This window comes from Apiospora phragmitis (genome assembly GCF_038363925.1).
Source record: "Apiospora phragmitis strain CBS 135458 chromosome Unknown utg000002l:1.0-5516284.0:1.0-5523493.0, whole genome shotgun sequence".
NCBI classification, from domain to species: domain Eukaryota; kingdom Fungi; phylum Ascomycota; class Sordariomycetes; order Amphisphaeriales; family Apiosporaceae; genus Apiospora; species Apiospora phragmitis.
Genome location: NW_027117400.1, coordinates 4,898,028 through 4,913,231, shown reverse-complemented (window position 1 = coordinate 4,913,231; position 15,204 = coordinate 4,898,028). Strand labels below are relative to the sequence as shown.

At 54.0% G+C, this 15,204-nt stretch overlaps 5 protein-coding genes across 5 annotated transcripts; 3 read left to right on the top strand and 2 right to left on the bottom strand.

The window, feature by feature from the left end:
- Positions 1-623: 623 nt before the first annotated feature.
- Positions 624-1,896, bottom strand: PG994_002292 (uncharacterized protein; the record flags this gene model as incomplete). The annotated part of the gene is made up of 3 exons (XM_066853701.1): positions 624-1,265; positions 1,322-1,480; positions 1,648-1,896. 3 exons carry the CDS (start codon positions 1,894-1,896, stop codon positions 624-626), a joined length of 1,050 nt encoding a protein of 349 aa, XP_066721842.1.
- Positions 1,897-3,959: 2,063 nt separating this feature from the next.
- Positions 3,960-4,532, top strand: PG994_002291 (uncharacterized protein; the record flags this gene model as incomplete). Its single annotated transcript, XM_066853700.1, has 1 exon — positions 3,960-4,532. One exon carries the CDS (start codon positions 3,960-3,962, stop codon positions 4,530-4,532), a length of 573 nt encoding a protein of 190 aa, XP_066721841.1.
- A 1,505-nt stretch (positions 4,533-6,037) lies between these two features.
- Positions 6,038-7,039, top strand: PG994_002290 (uncharacterized protein; the record flags this gene model as incomplete). The annotated part of the gene is made up of 3 exons (XM_066853699.1): positions 6,038-6,043; positions 6,109-6,478; positions 6,534-7,039. The coding sequence occupies 3 exons, from the start codon at positions 6,038-6,040 to the stop codon at positions 7,037-7,039; spliced, it is 882 nt and encodes a 293-aa protein (XP_066721840.1).
- A 5,640-nt stretch (positions 7,040-12,679) lies between these two features.
- Positions 12,680-13,103, top strand: PG994_002289 (uncharacterized protein; the record flags this gene model as incomplete). Its single annotated transcript, XM_066853698.1, has 2 exons — positions 12,680-12,756; positions 12,791-13,103. The coding sequence occupies 2 exons, from the start codon at positions 12,680-12,682 to the stop codon at positions 13,101-13,103; spliced, it is 390 nt and encodes a 129-aa protein (XP_066721839.1).
- Positions 13,104-14,141: 1,038 nt separating this feature from the next.
- On the bottom strand, positions 14,142-15,070 carry PG994_002288 (uncharacterized protein; the record flags this gene model as incomplete). The annotated part of the gene is made up of 2 exons (XM_066853697.1): positions 14,142-14,676; positions 14,793-15,070. The coding sequence occupies 2 exons, from the start codon at positions 15,068-15,070 to the stop codon at positions 14,142-14,144; spliced, it is 813 nt and encodes a 270-aa protein (XP_066721838.1).
- Positions 15,071-15,204: the final 134 nt, after the last annotated feature.

The following is a 15,204-nucleotide window of genomic DNA, read 5'->3' as shown; positions in this document are numbered from 1 at the left end:
ACATCGACTTCTTTCAGAGTTGGTGTTGCGTGAAGAACAAGAACAACGACAACAACTGAGAGCCTGGTTGAGGGCGAGCGTCCATGGGGATTGGTGACGATGCGCTGGCGCTCATCTCAATGCTAAATTGGAATTACTAATCCGAGGACCTATCTGCGCGCGTTGCATCGTGAAGTCTTGCTGTTTGCCTTGGCTGGTTTTTGGAGTCTTGCGGATCTGCCACCTGCCGTGGCGGTGCTCGAGAGCGATCGGTATTCTTCCTACTATTACCGGAATGAGAGCATGTCCCTTGACAACTTTGTCCAATCAGAATGAGATATGGCTTGAGGCTCAAGGCGGGCCGAGCCTGTAAGCAGTAATTATTGGCGCCGTGACGTTGATTGGTTACCCGTTCCGGCCTCACCGGCAGGGATGGACAAACATCCCACTCGGCTAAATCCAAATAGGGAATAACCAACCGGGCGGGAAGCCCCCTCTCCCGTGACTTTCTTTCCTTCTTTCGTAACGTCATCCACAACTGATCATTATTATAAAGTATAAGTATAACGGTCCGCCCCTATATCATGGTATACACTGCTCCGCAAACAGCGCCTCGCAGCGCGCGCTGTATACGACATCCGGCGTCATCCCCGGACGCCCTCGAACTGCGCCTCGTCCCCCTTCGTCCCCTTGCCGTCGCCGACCCGCACGGGGCTCTGGTACCCCAGGTCCGCCGGCGGTGAGTACGACGACAGCACCCCCGGCACGACCGTCACGCAGGCGAGGTCGCCGTTGTCGCACGCGTCCTTGAGCCCTATGTCGAACGCCTGATTGTCTCCCTGCGACATACGCGCCAGCACCTTCTCGGCGCTGCGCCGGCTGACGGCGTACGCCCACGAGCAGACGGCGCCGCCGTCCTGCACCAGACGGATGCCGGCGGGCGGGTGCTGCCAGCCCGTCCCCTTCCACCCGATCGTGTCGAAGCCCCAGTGCGGGCGCGCCCCCGTCCCGTTGAGGCGCAGCGGATCGAAGTACGGCAGCGACGCATGCGCCCACCCCAGCGCCGACGCGTTAGGCGGCACCGGCCGCATCTCGGCGCCGCAGTGTCCCAACCAGAGCACGTCCCAAGCGTCACCGTACGGCGAGCCCGTGGTCGCGCGGTCGTCGTCGGGCCCGACACCCGTGAAGTTGCGCACGTGGTCGACGACGAGCCGCATCTGGCGCGTGCGCAGGCCGACGTCCCAGTCCAGGTCGTCCTCGACGATGAGGGCGGTCTCGAGCCCCAGCTCACGACGTGCCGGAGCACGTCGAGGTGCGCGAGCCAGGCCTTGGCGCTGCCTACCCCTTTGGGCTGCGCCTGCTGCTGGAAGGCGTGCACGAGCTCGTCGGGGGACGGGGTCTGCGGCAGGATGGTGAAGTCCAGGCCCGTTAGGTGGGCGGCGGCTTCGAGGCCGCGGGTGCGCCAGCTGGGGCGGACGGAGAGGACTAGGAGCTTTTCGAACTGGGAGTTGTACATCCCGTCAGCACGTGTGCGTGTATAGATTCACATAGTCAGCGCCACAGTGAAGTACCGGAACGCATAGCAAGCAAACAATGGGGGCCAACATGGAGGAGGGGAAGAGGGGAGGGAACAGGATGGGGAAACAGAAAAGAAGAGAGATCTCTTACCCCGAGAGTCGCATTGGTCACGGCCTCGACCACACTAGGCGCAGACGCGGGCACCTGCACCGGTTTCAGACGATCGGCCCTCCACGTTTTGGGCGCCTCGACGTCGCTTGTCGAGTAGGCGCGGTACATGACCAAGATGGGGACCAAGAGAAAGACGGCGCTGAGGACGATCCATCGGCGCTTGGCCCAGTCAGCCGCTTTCCGCACCCATGTGGACGCCATGTGTGCATGTGTGCGCTGGGCCAGCATGTTTGCAAGCACCGCTTTGCACCTTAACTCGCGCTGGTGGATAGGGCTGTAGGGTCTTGGCGTGGTAGATCATGCGGAAACGAGAAACAGGCTGTCAAGGAAAGTAAGTAGCAATAGGCCCTAACAGGCTTCTCGGGGAGGGTGAATGCAGGCAGTTGTCAAGAAACAGCCTGAAGAAAGAGTTAGGATAGGAAACGAGTTCACCGGACACTGACTAGGCACCAGCATTTGTGGTGTGACGATACAGAGGGTGCAACAGCCCCTTAAGCATAACTCCCCGCTTAAACGTTCAAGTTTATTGACGATCCACCCGTGACGGGTCCTTGTTGGGGCCGATTCTTATTATAAGATCCTGATCTACCAGCATTTTGGCACGCCAAGCGCCAGGGCTGTCGAGCAGAAGCGCGTAAAGTGGTAGGATCTTCCCTATCGATTACGGGCGATCAAGGTGGCACGGGTCACGGTGACACGTACGCCATCGGGGTGACACGCCAGTAGGTGGCACGTACGCCCAGACAGTATGTGTAGCACATTGACGAGGGTACGACGGATCCTCCACGTTCGTCATATCGGGAGCGCATTCGCTTGCGGACACACTGCGCAACAAGACATGTGCTCTTTTGATGATGATCGTTTCGCAGTTAGCAACCACTCAGGCATCCCCTTGTTGCCGTGTGTGTACAACACTTCACGATAATTCTGCTGTCGCGCCGATTTCCGTATGTGGGCCGGCCAGACTGTTCCCCACATAGCATGTTACATATGACATATCGAAACTAAACAGGCTTGGAAGGGTACAGGGCCCACCCCAGTGATCGCCTTGCAGCATGATAGTATCACCAACACATGTAGATGCGTGTTTGGTTTGGTGGTAAATCAAACCGAAGGGTTGGTAACCTTCCAGTATGTTGGCTTTCCAAAATGTAGATCACTACAGGTCCGTGACCCATATTACCACAGGGATTCTCCCGGCCCATTTCCGTACAGGGTTCACCTGCAGCTTCCTGTTGGAAAAGAATGCAAACCGATGTTCCGTATCCGTATGCAATGACTACTGTATGTAGGGTGTTAGTTACCTCCACCTGGAGCCGCTCGGGCATCTTGCTGACATAACCCCCCTTGCGTACCACCAGTGGTGATCCCAAAGTCTGGGCACGCCCGGGGAAACTTGTCAAGGTCTTGCAAGATAGAGTGAAGAGATGCCCGTAGGGGGTAGGTGTGTGCATTCACTGAACTCTGGCCCCCCAACTGTCTGGGAGGACCACTAGACTTATATACCTAGCGGCGACCTCGGCGCTCTGCAGCCGGGTATCAGACCCTTGTCAGGTGCAACCCTGACAAAACTGTAGCCAACAGCAGCTGATAGATTCCAATGTCGCGATTGCTTCGGACCACCAACGTGTCGACGGGGCCATGCCCTATCGGGGAGGAATCAGACATCGAGCACCGCACCCATAGAACCATGGCTCGTGGTTGTTTGGTTGCTCGGCCTTACAACAAACGCCATCATCTGTTCGTACGTCTGCTTACCCTATAACATCACACTTCGACGATTGTCCAATAAAGATACAGACCTCGGTCTCGGGAAAACATGCGTCCGAATGTTTGATTTGCCAAGGGAACAAAAACGAGCCTACATCAAATATAGATAAAAATCTGGTGACCCATGACGCCGGAAGACGGCCCCGCCCCCTAACCCATACTTCGCTATAGTTCGTTACATGTCCTATGCATTAATCGGCTGGTTGCCCGAGCGTGGCCCTTTTGTGAGTGCGACTCATGGTCGGTACGCTCATGTTGAATCCCACTGTAAAGCCGAGAGCACGCTGGGTATGGGTTCATCTGAAATGGCATGTTGAGATCAAAAGAAGACAAAGCATTGGGAACCGAAGTCGCTGTGCTGTTCAACGGTATATATAAATCCGAGATCCCCGTTAAAGGTTATGCTTCTGCTACTCGTCTCACAGTACCTTCAACCGAAGCAATTTCACCTCTCGTACTGCATCGTCCAGTTCATCATCTGTCAGTACCGGGCTTCCTTTAACAGCATTCTCAAATCCACAATGAAGCTCTCTCCAGCTGCTGCCGCCAGCCTCATGGCTCTCTTCACTGCTTCCGCCAGTGCGGCCCCTTCCACTCGCTCTGAAGAGAATCAAGTCAATCTCTACCAGGCGTCCGGCATGGCGGAGATGAAGGACGGCTCGTACGCCCTTAGCTACGACAACAGTGGCACTCCCAAGATTATTTACACTCCGCCAAGCGAAGCTGCCGCTACACTCCGTAACTCCAACATGACATCTTCCCCTGGGCGTCTGTCCGAAAGAGCGGAGGGCTGCGACAACTTCCAACTCAACGAGGCTGACACGGACGCGGCCAACGCGGATCTCCAGAGCGCCTGTGGCGACGGATATTACGGTACGATCTGGTCCAAGTCTGGCGACACCGTGGCCTTCTATTGCCAGTACGCATCAGAGCCGAGGTGCAGGGCTGTGGAAAGCCGGAACGCCAACCACTGGATCACTGAGAAGTGTGGTTGGTACTGGGCTGGTAGCTACGAGTCAAACGGTAGAACATATGCCTACGGGTACACCGACCCTGCCCGACACAATTTCTGCGGCATCTGGCTTGAACAATGATCTGTCTCTTGGAAGATGGTCGGACGGGGGCAACTGTCGTTCGAAAAGTGAGGATGAGGGCACTGGGCATGGCCGACCAAAACGTGCTTTGGCGAGAGTAGTGGGATTGATAGAACACAAATTAGCTTAAACATGGACTCGTTTGGCTCTATCCCCTTGACCGCCAAGTACAGCAATAGAAGTGGGGCATCGCGACACTTCAGTACCTTTAAACATACGTAAAAAAAGACTACACAGTACCATAATAGCGGGAGGCTTTGAAAATGGGCACGTCGAGATATGGTTTACCTCTAGCGACAAGAAAGCGCTTAATTAATTCCATAAAGCGGCTATATCGGCGCTGCCGTCGACGTAGGGCTGGAAGGATGAGGACAAGCGCGGTGGGTCGACGACGAACCGCTTTATTGACGTTTAGCGTAACTAGTGCGAAAATGGAGGAATACATTATACGGGTGACTGAGGGGTGTGGTGGCGATACAGTTGGTGCGGGAGGCGTCGTTGGTCGATATCGCTATGCTTCTTTATTGGTTAGGATCATCCGTCCGTGCCTTTTTTCCAGATGGCGGGTCTTCATACCAAGCCCATGATCCTTTTATGTCCTCATCTGTTGGCAATAGGCACTTGTAGGCTGTGCGATATAGGTGAGTCGAGTTTACCCGCCCAGAGAAGATGAAGGATAGAAACCGAGAGTGGAGTGCCGCCGATCCATAACCGCACCCCAGTCGTGTGTTGGTCTGGCCTGAAGTGGCACCCACGATCTGCGCCCCAATCGTGCGATCGGCTAGCAGAAAGCGGCCAGGGCTGCATCAACCGCACCTCACCCTTGTCAAACTCCCACATCCATCCTTTCCCGAGTGACGTTGTGTTGGGTGGGGTGAAGGAGTGTATTGTCTGATCTCCTTCGGCTATCCATCTCCTGAAGCCCGGATGAAGGCTGGGTCTTTATAAACCTAGTCAGAAGTGGACAGCGTGTCTATAGTAGGATCTAGATACATCTGGAGTCTGGTAGACTTGCAGAGAAGTGCGGAGAGATATCTTCCAACACGTTGTGATCCCTCCCTTCGACCTAACAGTCTATTTATTGACAGTTGCGCCACTCTTTGCGCTGTAGGGATTTTATATACACCCTGTCTCTACTATTTCCATCACCCTCTCCCGCCGGTAGGCTTAGCCCAACCACGATCCCGCCTACTGCCGCGCCGTAAACGAGAAGACTTGGCTGGCTCCCATATACAACTGTAAGATCCCCTGTACTGGTAAACGCGGTCCCCCTTCCCCCTTACATACATAATAGTTGACAATAGAAGCTGTAGTTACCTAAGTACCTTAGTGGACAATGGCCAGGATCGATATAGGAATATGGTCCGAGGTTCCAGCTGTAGCCCGTTTCTGCAAGAACGCCGAGAACACAGCTAGCTGGGAATACATAGTTTGCTTAAACCTAGCCCCCGGGTGACTTTCTCTGTGCCGTCGGAATCGCCCTGTTTGTGTGGTTCTTGCCCGATATGATGGTATACGCCTTCAATGGTTTCGTTGTTGTATACCGTGTATACCATCGGTACACAAACGCTCGGAGGCGGCCATCGACCTGGGCACGCTCGAGAGCCTGGACGCCTTCTACCAGCACCTCGGGCTCGACGGCGGCGATGTCGCGAGCTGGCAGCCGATCGAAGAGCCCGAGACGCACGACTGGGACGCCCTCGCGGCCGAGGACGCCGCCCGGGCCGCTGCCGGCGCCGGCGCCGGCACGAGTCTGGCCGCCCGCGACGACGACCCGAACAACGGCAACATGTGCGCCCACCTCCCGGACTGGAGGTACGTGGTCTGCGCCACCGTGCCCTCCCGTGTCCCCTGGTGGACGGCCGGTGGTGCCCTGGCCATCTGGTACACGCCCGATCTCATGGACAAGTTCACCCGAAGTGTAGCCACAATCATCATCACAGCCTGTAGCCTGCGGACCGCCCGCGCGGCGGGCGAGCTGAACGTGCGCGGCGCCAACAGCAGCAGCAGCAGCAGCAGCAGCAGCAGCAACGAGCCCCCCCTCCCCCCGGCAATTCAGGCTCTCCGTGCCTGTCTTCGGCGCCAACGGCAACAGCAGCAGTGCCGCCCTCGACGCCCGCGACGAGAACCCCGACAACGCCGAGATGGCGGTGCACAACGACTACATCTTCGAGGAGGCCGCGGGGATCGTCCACTACATGGGCACACGGGCGACGCTGACGGCCGAGGAGCGCGCGCCGTCGGCGCAGCGCGGCACCGTCCGGGCCCGGCAGACGCGCAACTACACCATTTCGCTCCAGGCCACGGCCCTGTCGTTGGCCACCACCAGCGCCTCCGAGTCCTGCGTCGCCGAAGTGGTCAAGAATCACATCAACCGCGCCAGCGAGCACGATCGGTTCCGGTGCGCGCCCGTCGACAACCGTGGCAGCTGGCTGATCGCCCTGCATGTCAATATCGACTGGGGCCGGGGGAATGACCAGGAGCACAGCCAGTGCTGCGACGTATAAATTAGTGCAGATAAGAGATCGTAGGGTGCGTTACTGCTGGTTTGTCAGGCTGTGTTGGGTGCCATATTGCGTTGGGGGTATTGCCCGAAAGAGAAGCATGGGGTCCAATCGATCGTGGATGCAAGGAAGACCCTGGCTTAATATACACAAATTAGGTCGAGATTTATTACGAGTAGCCATCTAGTCAAACCTTGAAAAAGCCGCGCCGATGCACGGGTTTCTACAGTTAATATCATTGGCGATTTAAACGACCAAATGACGTATTTTCAAACCGCGTGGATAGGGACATAAAGTTATGCTAATAATGATATTGTGACAAGAAAATGGTATATAAATCAAATTCTACTGCATTCCATATCCAAGCATTAAATGATGACCCTTATGTGGTCTAAACACATTACCTGAGGATTGGGGAGTTGGAGCTCGCCAAATAGGGGTCAGTGGTCGAATCAGTCGTGACAGAGTATTCACCAAGTCAAGGCCGTACTGAAGCCAACATTGGATTAGAAAATTGTGAGCTGCCATGGTCGAAGCGGCGAACCTGGAAAATCTACCATTTCCAAACCGGTTAGAAACGAGACACACCTTGACCGAATAGTGGCTCGAGGCTCATGCCGTCAACTCGCGTCTCTTCTTAGGCCAGCCCCAGCATACTCCTAGAGACTCGACTTGACCAGTAGACTTGATCCATTCCGGTATCTTGGAATTTATCTATCTCCGCGTCGTGCATTTCACAAGTACGCCACCCAGGTCTGCGATTGTCTTGGCATCGGAAATCTGGCCAGGCCCCGAAGTTTGTCTGTGTTCCAGAAGGGAAGGCCGTGCAGCTGTCGTGGTATCTAATTCTTCTAGGAGCAATGGCCGGCTCGGAAATGCAGGGTTGACTTGATTAGTATCTGCTTGTTGCTCAAGTACCGCGCCGAGAATCCGGTCGTGCATTTCATCTAGTGACTCTGGAATGATCCTCAGCCTACCACGGATCACTACGGCATCTTCAGTCCTTCATGAGTTCGATTTGGCATCGGAAACTGACATTTGCGTCAGTTTCCATGTGATAATCAATCAGGGAAGGGCGGAGTGTATAAGAAAAACATCTCGACTCACATGCCCTTCGCACTCGTCACAATCACGTCAACCAAATCTACCTGCTGTCCTAAGATTTGGATTCCATGGAGCGAAATCGTCATCCTGGGCAAGGTGCCTCGAAATGTTACATCTAATAATCTGCATCAACTATGCAGTCTTGAATGCAGATGGCGTGTGAGTCCACGCCCTTTGTTCGATGCCGAGTACCTTCCTGCTTGGGCGCATCCTTGGGCAGTTGGGCGCAGTGATTCTGCTTGTGGTCGATGCTACTCGAGCAGAGGATGGTCTTACCAGCTCCAGGAATACCATGGATCTAGAGTAGCTGTTTCCAGCCCGTCGCCTTCCACTGATTGAACGTCTCGTTCCGGAAGATCCAGTCTCCGGTGCCCGACTCGCGGTATAATTTTGCGAGTCCATGGTTGCTTTGGCGGTCGCTCGTCTTCAGTCATTTGAGAAACTGGTCTCTGTCGGATGATCCTCTGTCGTTGTTGATGGATTTAGGGGTTGTGAGTTGTCGACCGCCAATGTTAACCACCAAAGTATGGGGGACCTGCAAGCAGGCAATTTAGGTATTTGTGTAAGTCAGTTGAGAATGGGCCGCCCTCGGTTTTCAGTGAGCATACTTAAGTACGGGAAGAGGTGATGTGCTGCCCAAGCTTACCAAACTTTCCAGGCTTCCTTCATTCCACTTGCAGTCTTTAGGCAACCGCGTAGGGGGTCCTGATTGCATGTAGGCGTATTTGGGTGTCTTGCCAACATGCAGGCACAGAGGCAGACACTGTTGTTCATAATGACCGGCCTCATGTCACACCCTTCGCCAAGTAGGCCAGCCTACTATATGCATGTATGCCTCTAGAGTACATTATAACAATCGAGTATTGCATGGAGAGAATATATAACCATTATTGAGTAGAAGAGAAGGTATCGATTTGGTTATGATTACCTATCGAAGTATACCAGAGTGAAGAGCACTGGTGAGTTGTGGTGTCGGTTTGTGGGATTGACGCAGTGCCGGTGCGGGGCATGAGCTCCCCTGAAAATGTTCCTTGCTCCCTGAAGTACCCCCCGTATACGAACCCCCATGAATGCCGTTCTAGGTGCTGCTTCGGTGATATCAACATCCATGCGGCCTGTCCAATAAAGTGCTGCTTACTTCCATGCTTGAAGAAAGTCCAGAGGCAGATGGCCCTCTCCTCCTCTCCTTATTCAGTGGAGCCACTGCTGGTCGTCATTGCCTGGTCCATGCTTATAACGCGGCACGAACTTCAGTGGTGAGATCTCCGTGCCCGCTCCATCGCCCTCATGATTGGCGTAAACGTCATCTCCAATCCGAAGGCCAGCCAGAAAAAGGCGAAGACGAAGAAACTTATGACGAGGGGTTCCGACTGGGCAGGAGAGGGATTGAAAAGCACCAGGACCCCGGTGGCCGCCTCCAAGCCCAGGAATCCAGCCACGAAACAATAAGTGCAGCTGTATGCGTCGTTGTCAGGAGATCCCAGAATCATCCACATCGGAAAGGCGATGAGAGTAAACAGTGCTTCGGCAGCGATAGTGAGTTCCAAAGCGGTCTTAGACGGAGGGGTATGTAAGGGGAACGCCAGCCAGGCGTTGATAGTGACGAGGACCATCCACGCCCGGCCCAGGCGGAAAGCAGCTCCATCTGGTCCCGGTTCATCTTCGATCTGCGTGTGCGTTGTGTAGATTTGGTATTGTGTGGATTGCTTCGATCAGGTGTATAATTGGTGCGAGAAGCGAAGCGAATGAGCAATCATTTGTTGAAAATGGTGTAAATAAAAGAAATTTTGCTTTTCTGTCGAATTTTGGAACTTCGATGAGGTGCTGACCCGGTAGGAACGAAACAGTGTCGAAGAGCAGATTACCAACAATGACGTCGAACGCCTCAAAAGAGTACCAACAAATATGGCTCCTGTGGATCAAGACCAAGAGCTAAAGAAGGCAACTGGTAAGAAGCGTCGCTGCTGCCCTGTTGGTGAATACGACGGACCTCGCCTTCCATTTGATAAGCCTGCTTTGACCTAACCAGATAGATTACCTGCTTCCTGCAAGAAAACGAAATGTTTTGGTAAGTCTGAGATAGCTAGCATTCCTATGAATACATAATACCCATAAAGCAATTATTGTCGCGTCGGCGCCCGATTCATTTCGAGCTGAAGCCAATATGAGACTTGAAGAATACGAAAGCTCCCTTGAGATGTCGTGGTGTGTGGTTGACTTGGCCTTGAAAACTTCCCTAATAATCCACACCCTTCGCCTTGCAATTACTTTGCCACTTTCATAAGGGTATATCCAGGCGAAGTATTGCTCGGCATTAGGGTCCTCGAGCTGCAGATCCTATTTCGTGAGGAATACCCCGAACAGCGTCTTGATAGCTGACGAGGCATAGAATCTCCCACCGCTTTGATGGTTCCGGCCAGAAGGTCGAAATGATACATAAGAAGAACAAAACGACTTACCAGGTCATCTCCCAGCGCCCCAGAAAGGCACGCCAGCCATGTCGGTGAACTGTGACTACTTCTCGCCTCGGGTACCTCGGATATCTGGAAATGGGTTATCGAGAACTCGGCCAAGTATCTGCTCAGGGTATCGGGCTCGACGAACAGGAAACCATGGATCATCAGGGCACGCGAGGTGCATTGTATCCATACTCATGCCGGCAAGAGGATTGCAGACCCATTGCCCGGTCTCTACCTTCGCGCCATCCTAGAAGTCGAAAGGCTTCAAGGCCATTCTCCGAGTGCTCACTAAGGGCTCCGTCAGTGTTTATTTACAGCGGACAGAGTTTTGGCGGTGGGGAGGGGGCTCACTGCATTCAACGGGGTTGAGCCGGGACGATTCCTTTATGAAGCTGTCCATCAGGGGGAAAAGCCTGCCACCAGACTTTTCAAAGGCTTCCCATCCGGTATTCTCGACCTCCTTACGTAACGGCGCGACGTATTCTTCATGGTTGCACAGGTCAAGGAGAGCGAAACAGGCAGTTTGCACGATGCCCGATTCGTTAGGTCCGTGCCTGCTGGCGGATAGTTTGTGTGGGTGATTGGGGCACTTACCAGCGAAGTTATGTGGACAGAACCAAACCAGAGCGCCATGAGCTCTCGAACTACCCGTTTAACCGTCCACGGCTTAGTTTGGGGGGGGTTATCCATGATCCATTGAACGCAGTCCCACTGTATTTAGTTAAGACTGAGCTGGTGTCAAGTAATATATAAGATGATTTTAGGGGATGGAAAGGCACTTACATGATCTAGCACCTCATGCCCCATTCTTGCACGCTCCCGCTCCTCGAACCTCTGAGCGGTAAGGGACTCTAGAGTGTCGTATATTATGTAGCTGGAATTTATTCGACCACCCCAAAATTTACCAGTCGGTCTCCAGCCGACGGGTTAGCGCTGGTGGGATTCCCCCATCACGTTGACGAAATTGACCGGAAAGTAGTTGAGATAGAAGGCCAACGACATGCTCAATCATGTATATCCCAGCCTTACTTAATGCACTCGGTTTTGTGTTCTTTCCCAGGTTAGTTGCCAGAAGCGCTCCCCGACCGCCAGAGATGTGAAGGCATGCTTTCTTACACAATTTCCTCCTAAAGAATATTAAGGCGTTGGACCGCGCAATGGCTTCCCTGACGATAGGAAGCATCTAGGTTACTTTCGCTCCTGGACATCCATCAGTGATACAACACTTTTCAATTCAGCCCGGGCTCTATAACATACCTTTTGAATAGTGAAACATATTCGAAGTGTAGGTCAGTGAGTGTCGTCCTTAAAACGTCGAATCTAGGGCAGTAAAATTGGAAGATGTCCAGTAAGATCATTGCGCAAGGTTTCAACCGGTGCTTTACGCCCTGTTCTCTGCTTTTTGTAAAGACGACAGATGCAACCAGTATGGCAGCACAGGTGTCGGGGGCTGTCAAGTGGCCAGTGCCACAGCATGATGGAGCATAAGACTTTTTGAGATCAATCAAGTTTGTAAAGCAAAAGCAAGAGATAAAAGAGAGAACTATGTGCGTTGGTAGAAGCAAATGTATCTAGGGATGGGTTGTCCGTGTATGCATTAGCTATCATGGACTCTGACTGAGAGACTCGGCTTCTCATGTAGAAGTAAGTCGGGTTATCTACGTGAACTCGGACTTGATTCAAAAAGGAGTTGTAGGACCGAGCCAGCCTACGTATCAGGCGTAAATATTATAAAGTACCCTTATTCTCAAGTATCCTAACATGTTCAGGCAGTCAGTGACCGCAAGATGTGAAAATGTGTGAATTGGTACTACACAAATACATACATGCTTACATGCTACTCAAATCGGGGAAAGATTGCTCTCGGCTGTGACGGGTCACACTGCAGCCAAGCCACCACCACCCTGCTGAGCCCCAAGCCCCATCCCCTCCCTTGCATGCGGTGCTTATCGTAAGTACATGTTGCCACGCCCATCAACGCCAACGTCAATTCACCACCCTTCCCACCCATTGCACCCATCTGCCCACCCCTACCTACCTACCTACCTACCTACCTACCTGCCTACTTACTCATAACACCATGCCGGAGCCAGTATACCTGCGCCACATGCCCGTGCTCGTCGCGGCGATCTCCATGACCTGCGACGGCCTGCATCCGTACCTCGTCGGCCCGCGGGCCGCCATGCTCCAGTTCGGCCTCCCCGAGCGCATCGCGAGCAGCCGTGGCCGCCGTAATGCACCTCCACAACGCCCGCAACACCGCCCTGGGCCTGGGACTGTTCACCCTGTACCTCCGGCGCCAGCACGCGGCCTGCGATATCGTCCTCGCCATCGCGGGCCTCTTCATCGGGCTCGTCGACGGCTACGTCCTGTGGAAGGAGGCCGGCAATGTCCGCAAGGCGGCCCACCGCCTGGCCAGCTCTTGTCTGTTTGCTGCCGCGGGCTTCGCGGGCTGGACGGCGGCCCGGCCCTCGCGTCGGCCTTGGATGGTCTTTTACACGTGACGCACAGGATAATTATGCGAACATCGGTGGCCAGGCCTTCGTCTAATAAAGGTTGGCAGAAAGCTCAGCCAGCCATCTTACGGATGCAGCTGTCTCGCTCAAGGTCGGACCGGGATTTGTGTCATCAAGTTATTACAGTCGTTGGTTGTTGGCTGTATGAGAAGGGGTTTCACGCGACCGATTTCGGGGAGGGAGGTGGGGGTGGCGCAAGCTCTGGGTGCTGTGGACAGGGGGTGGTCGACCGAGCTGATGGATGGCAGGGGCGCTGGCTTGCATGCCGTTTGTCCGTAATGGGAGAAACAGCAAGCGTTTTGTGAATGCCTTAAGCTGAGCACGGAAGACAAAGAGTTCAATGAATGCGTATCAATGTTGTGTCTTACAAGATGTTGTACGCAGCATTTTTCGCTGGTAGGGAGAGAATTAAGAATACGAAAATATTAGTGGATGACATTCACTTAGTCATTCTGGAAATAGAAAGCTGCCCAATGAGCAATACGTGGTTTAGGGAAGACGAGCAGTAGTATTAACTACAGCATCAGCAGCAGCCTCCCTGTAGCTAATGTACATCAGTGTACAGTCGTCAATAGCCAAAGTGCAGTAGCAACAGTAACCTACTCAGCCACTTCCACAGTAGTATTGTCCAGAGCATCATAACTATGTACCCAGACCAGAGTCAGTCGGGTATCCAGGCCAAGCGTCTCGCAAAAATCATATCCAACCACCACCGTATCGTATCCACCCACCCAAATCTTACACCATATCCTACACCAACAAGCCGGACGTCTGTTGTCCAAGCATTACAGCAAGAGCAAGTCAGAGCATTGTCTCCAAGTGTGTGACGCTGCCCAAAATCCAAGTGACTCGCTCCTGCTGACTGTCCCCAGGCCCTTCCTTCCTCCAGGGGCTGACTCCTCCTCATCGATGACCCATGTCGTATCGCCGCTCTTGACTGTCACAACATCCGATTGACATTGGGCGTCTCGCTGCCGCCCCGCTCTTTCTTCTGACCGTCGCTTGGTCACGTAGAGCGTTCGCTCCCTAACTGATCATGAACTTCATGAACCTCGCCTTTCCGGAGGAAATCTTCCCCTCTCTGGCCATTTCGTCGATTCGCGCCTTTGGCTTATCGGATATGTGCCGGTACTTCTTCCGGGGCTTGGTCTCATATACGGGCTCATATTCGGGCTCATATTCGGGCTCATATACTGGCTCATATACAGGCTCATATACGTCCCCCGAGGCCGAGATAGTCTTGGGCACCTTGGGCTTTTTCGGGGGATACATACCAATAAGCTGTTGCTTGTCCCCTTTCGACAAGACGATGTGCATCGGGATATCTTTGCGTAGGTTTTTCGTCCCACACATTTCCACTTCGTAATGCATGATTGAACGTCTGTCGTAGGGCACCGTTCTTCTCTTGTCGATGGCAAATGATAGCCAATTCTCGTCGATGTTAGTGTACCCTAGGTCACGCAGGGCTCGGCGATCGAAAATGATACCAGAGTCCGGGTGCTGGTGCTCATGTTGGAGACCGAGCGCGTGACCGAATTCGTGGAGGATGTCATACTGTGCCCTGCGCCCGTCCCCCTTCGTCGTTCTCCAAGTTCAACCACAAGGTGGTCTCGCCGCGGCAATAAAACTTATGGTTTGTGCCCAGGTGGGCCCTCGAGGGGCCCCGAGGTGACAAACTCCACGCGGATGTCCGACGGGCCCGGGTCGCGGGACAGTAGGAAGGCGAACCGGATCCGCATGGGGATGGCGTTGAAGTGCTCGGTCACGACTCTCTTGACCAGCTCCTTTTGATGCGTTCTGCCGTTGCGGAATCGGACGTACAGGACGCGTTGGCTGCTGGGCCAGCGCATGTCTGCCTTGTAGCGGGTGTTGTTCCGCGCTTGCTTGCTTGACGCCTTGGGGGGTAGGGTGCGTCGAATCTGCTGGTGGCGGCTCAGCGGCACCGCAAAAACCATTATCACTGTGGATGAATGGAGGTATGTTCAAGTGAGATGGGTACGAGTCGCCTGACTCGATCACATGATGGATCACATGGACTTCATCCCCACGGTGGATCACATGGACTCCATCCCCTGCGATCGACATATTC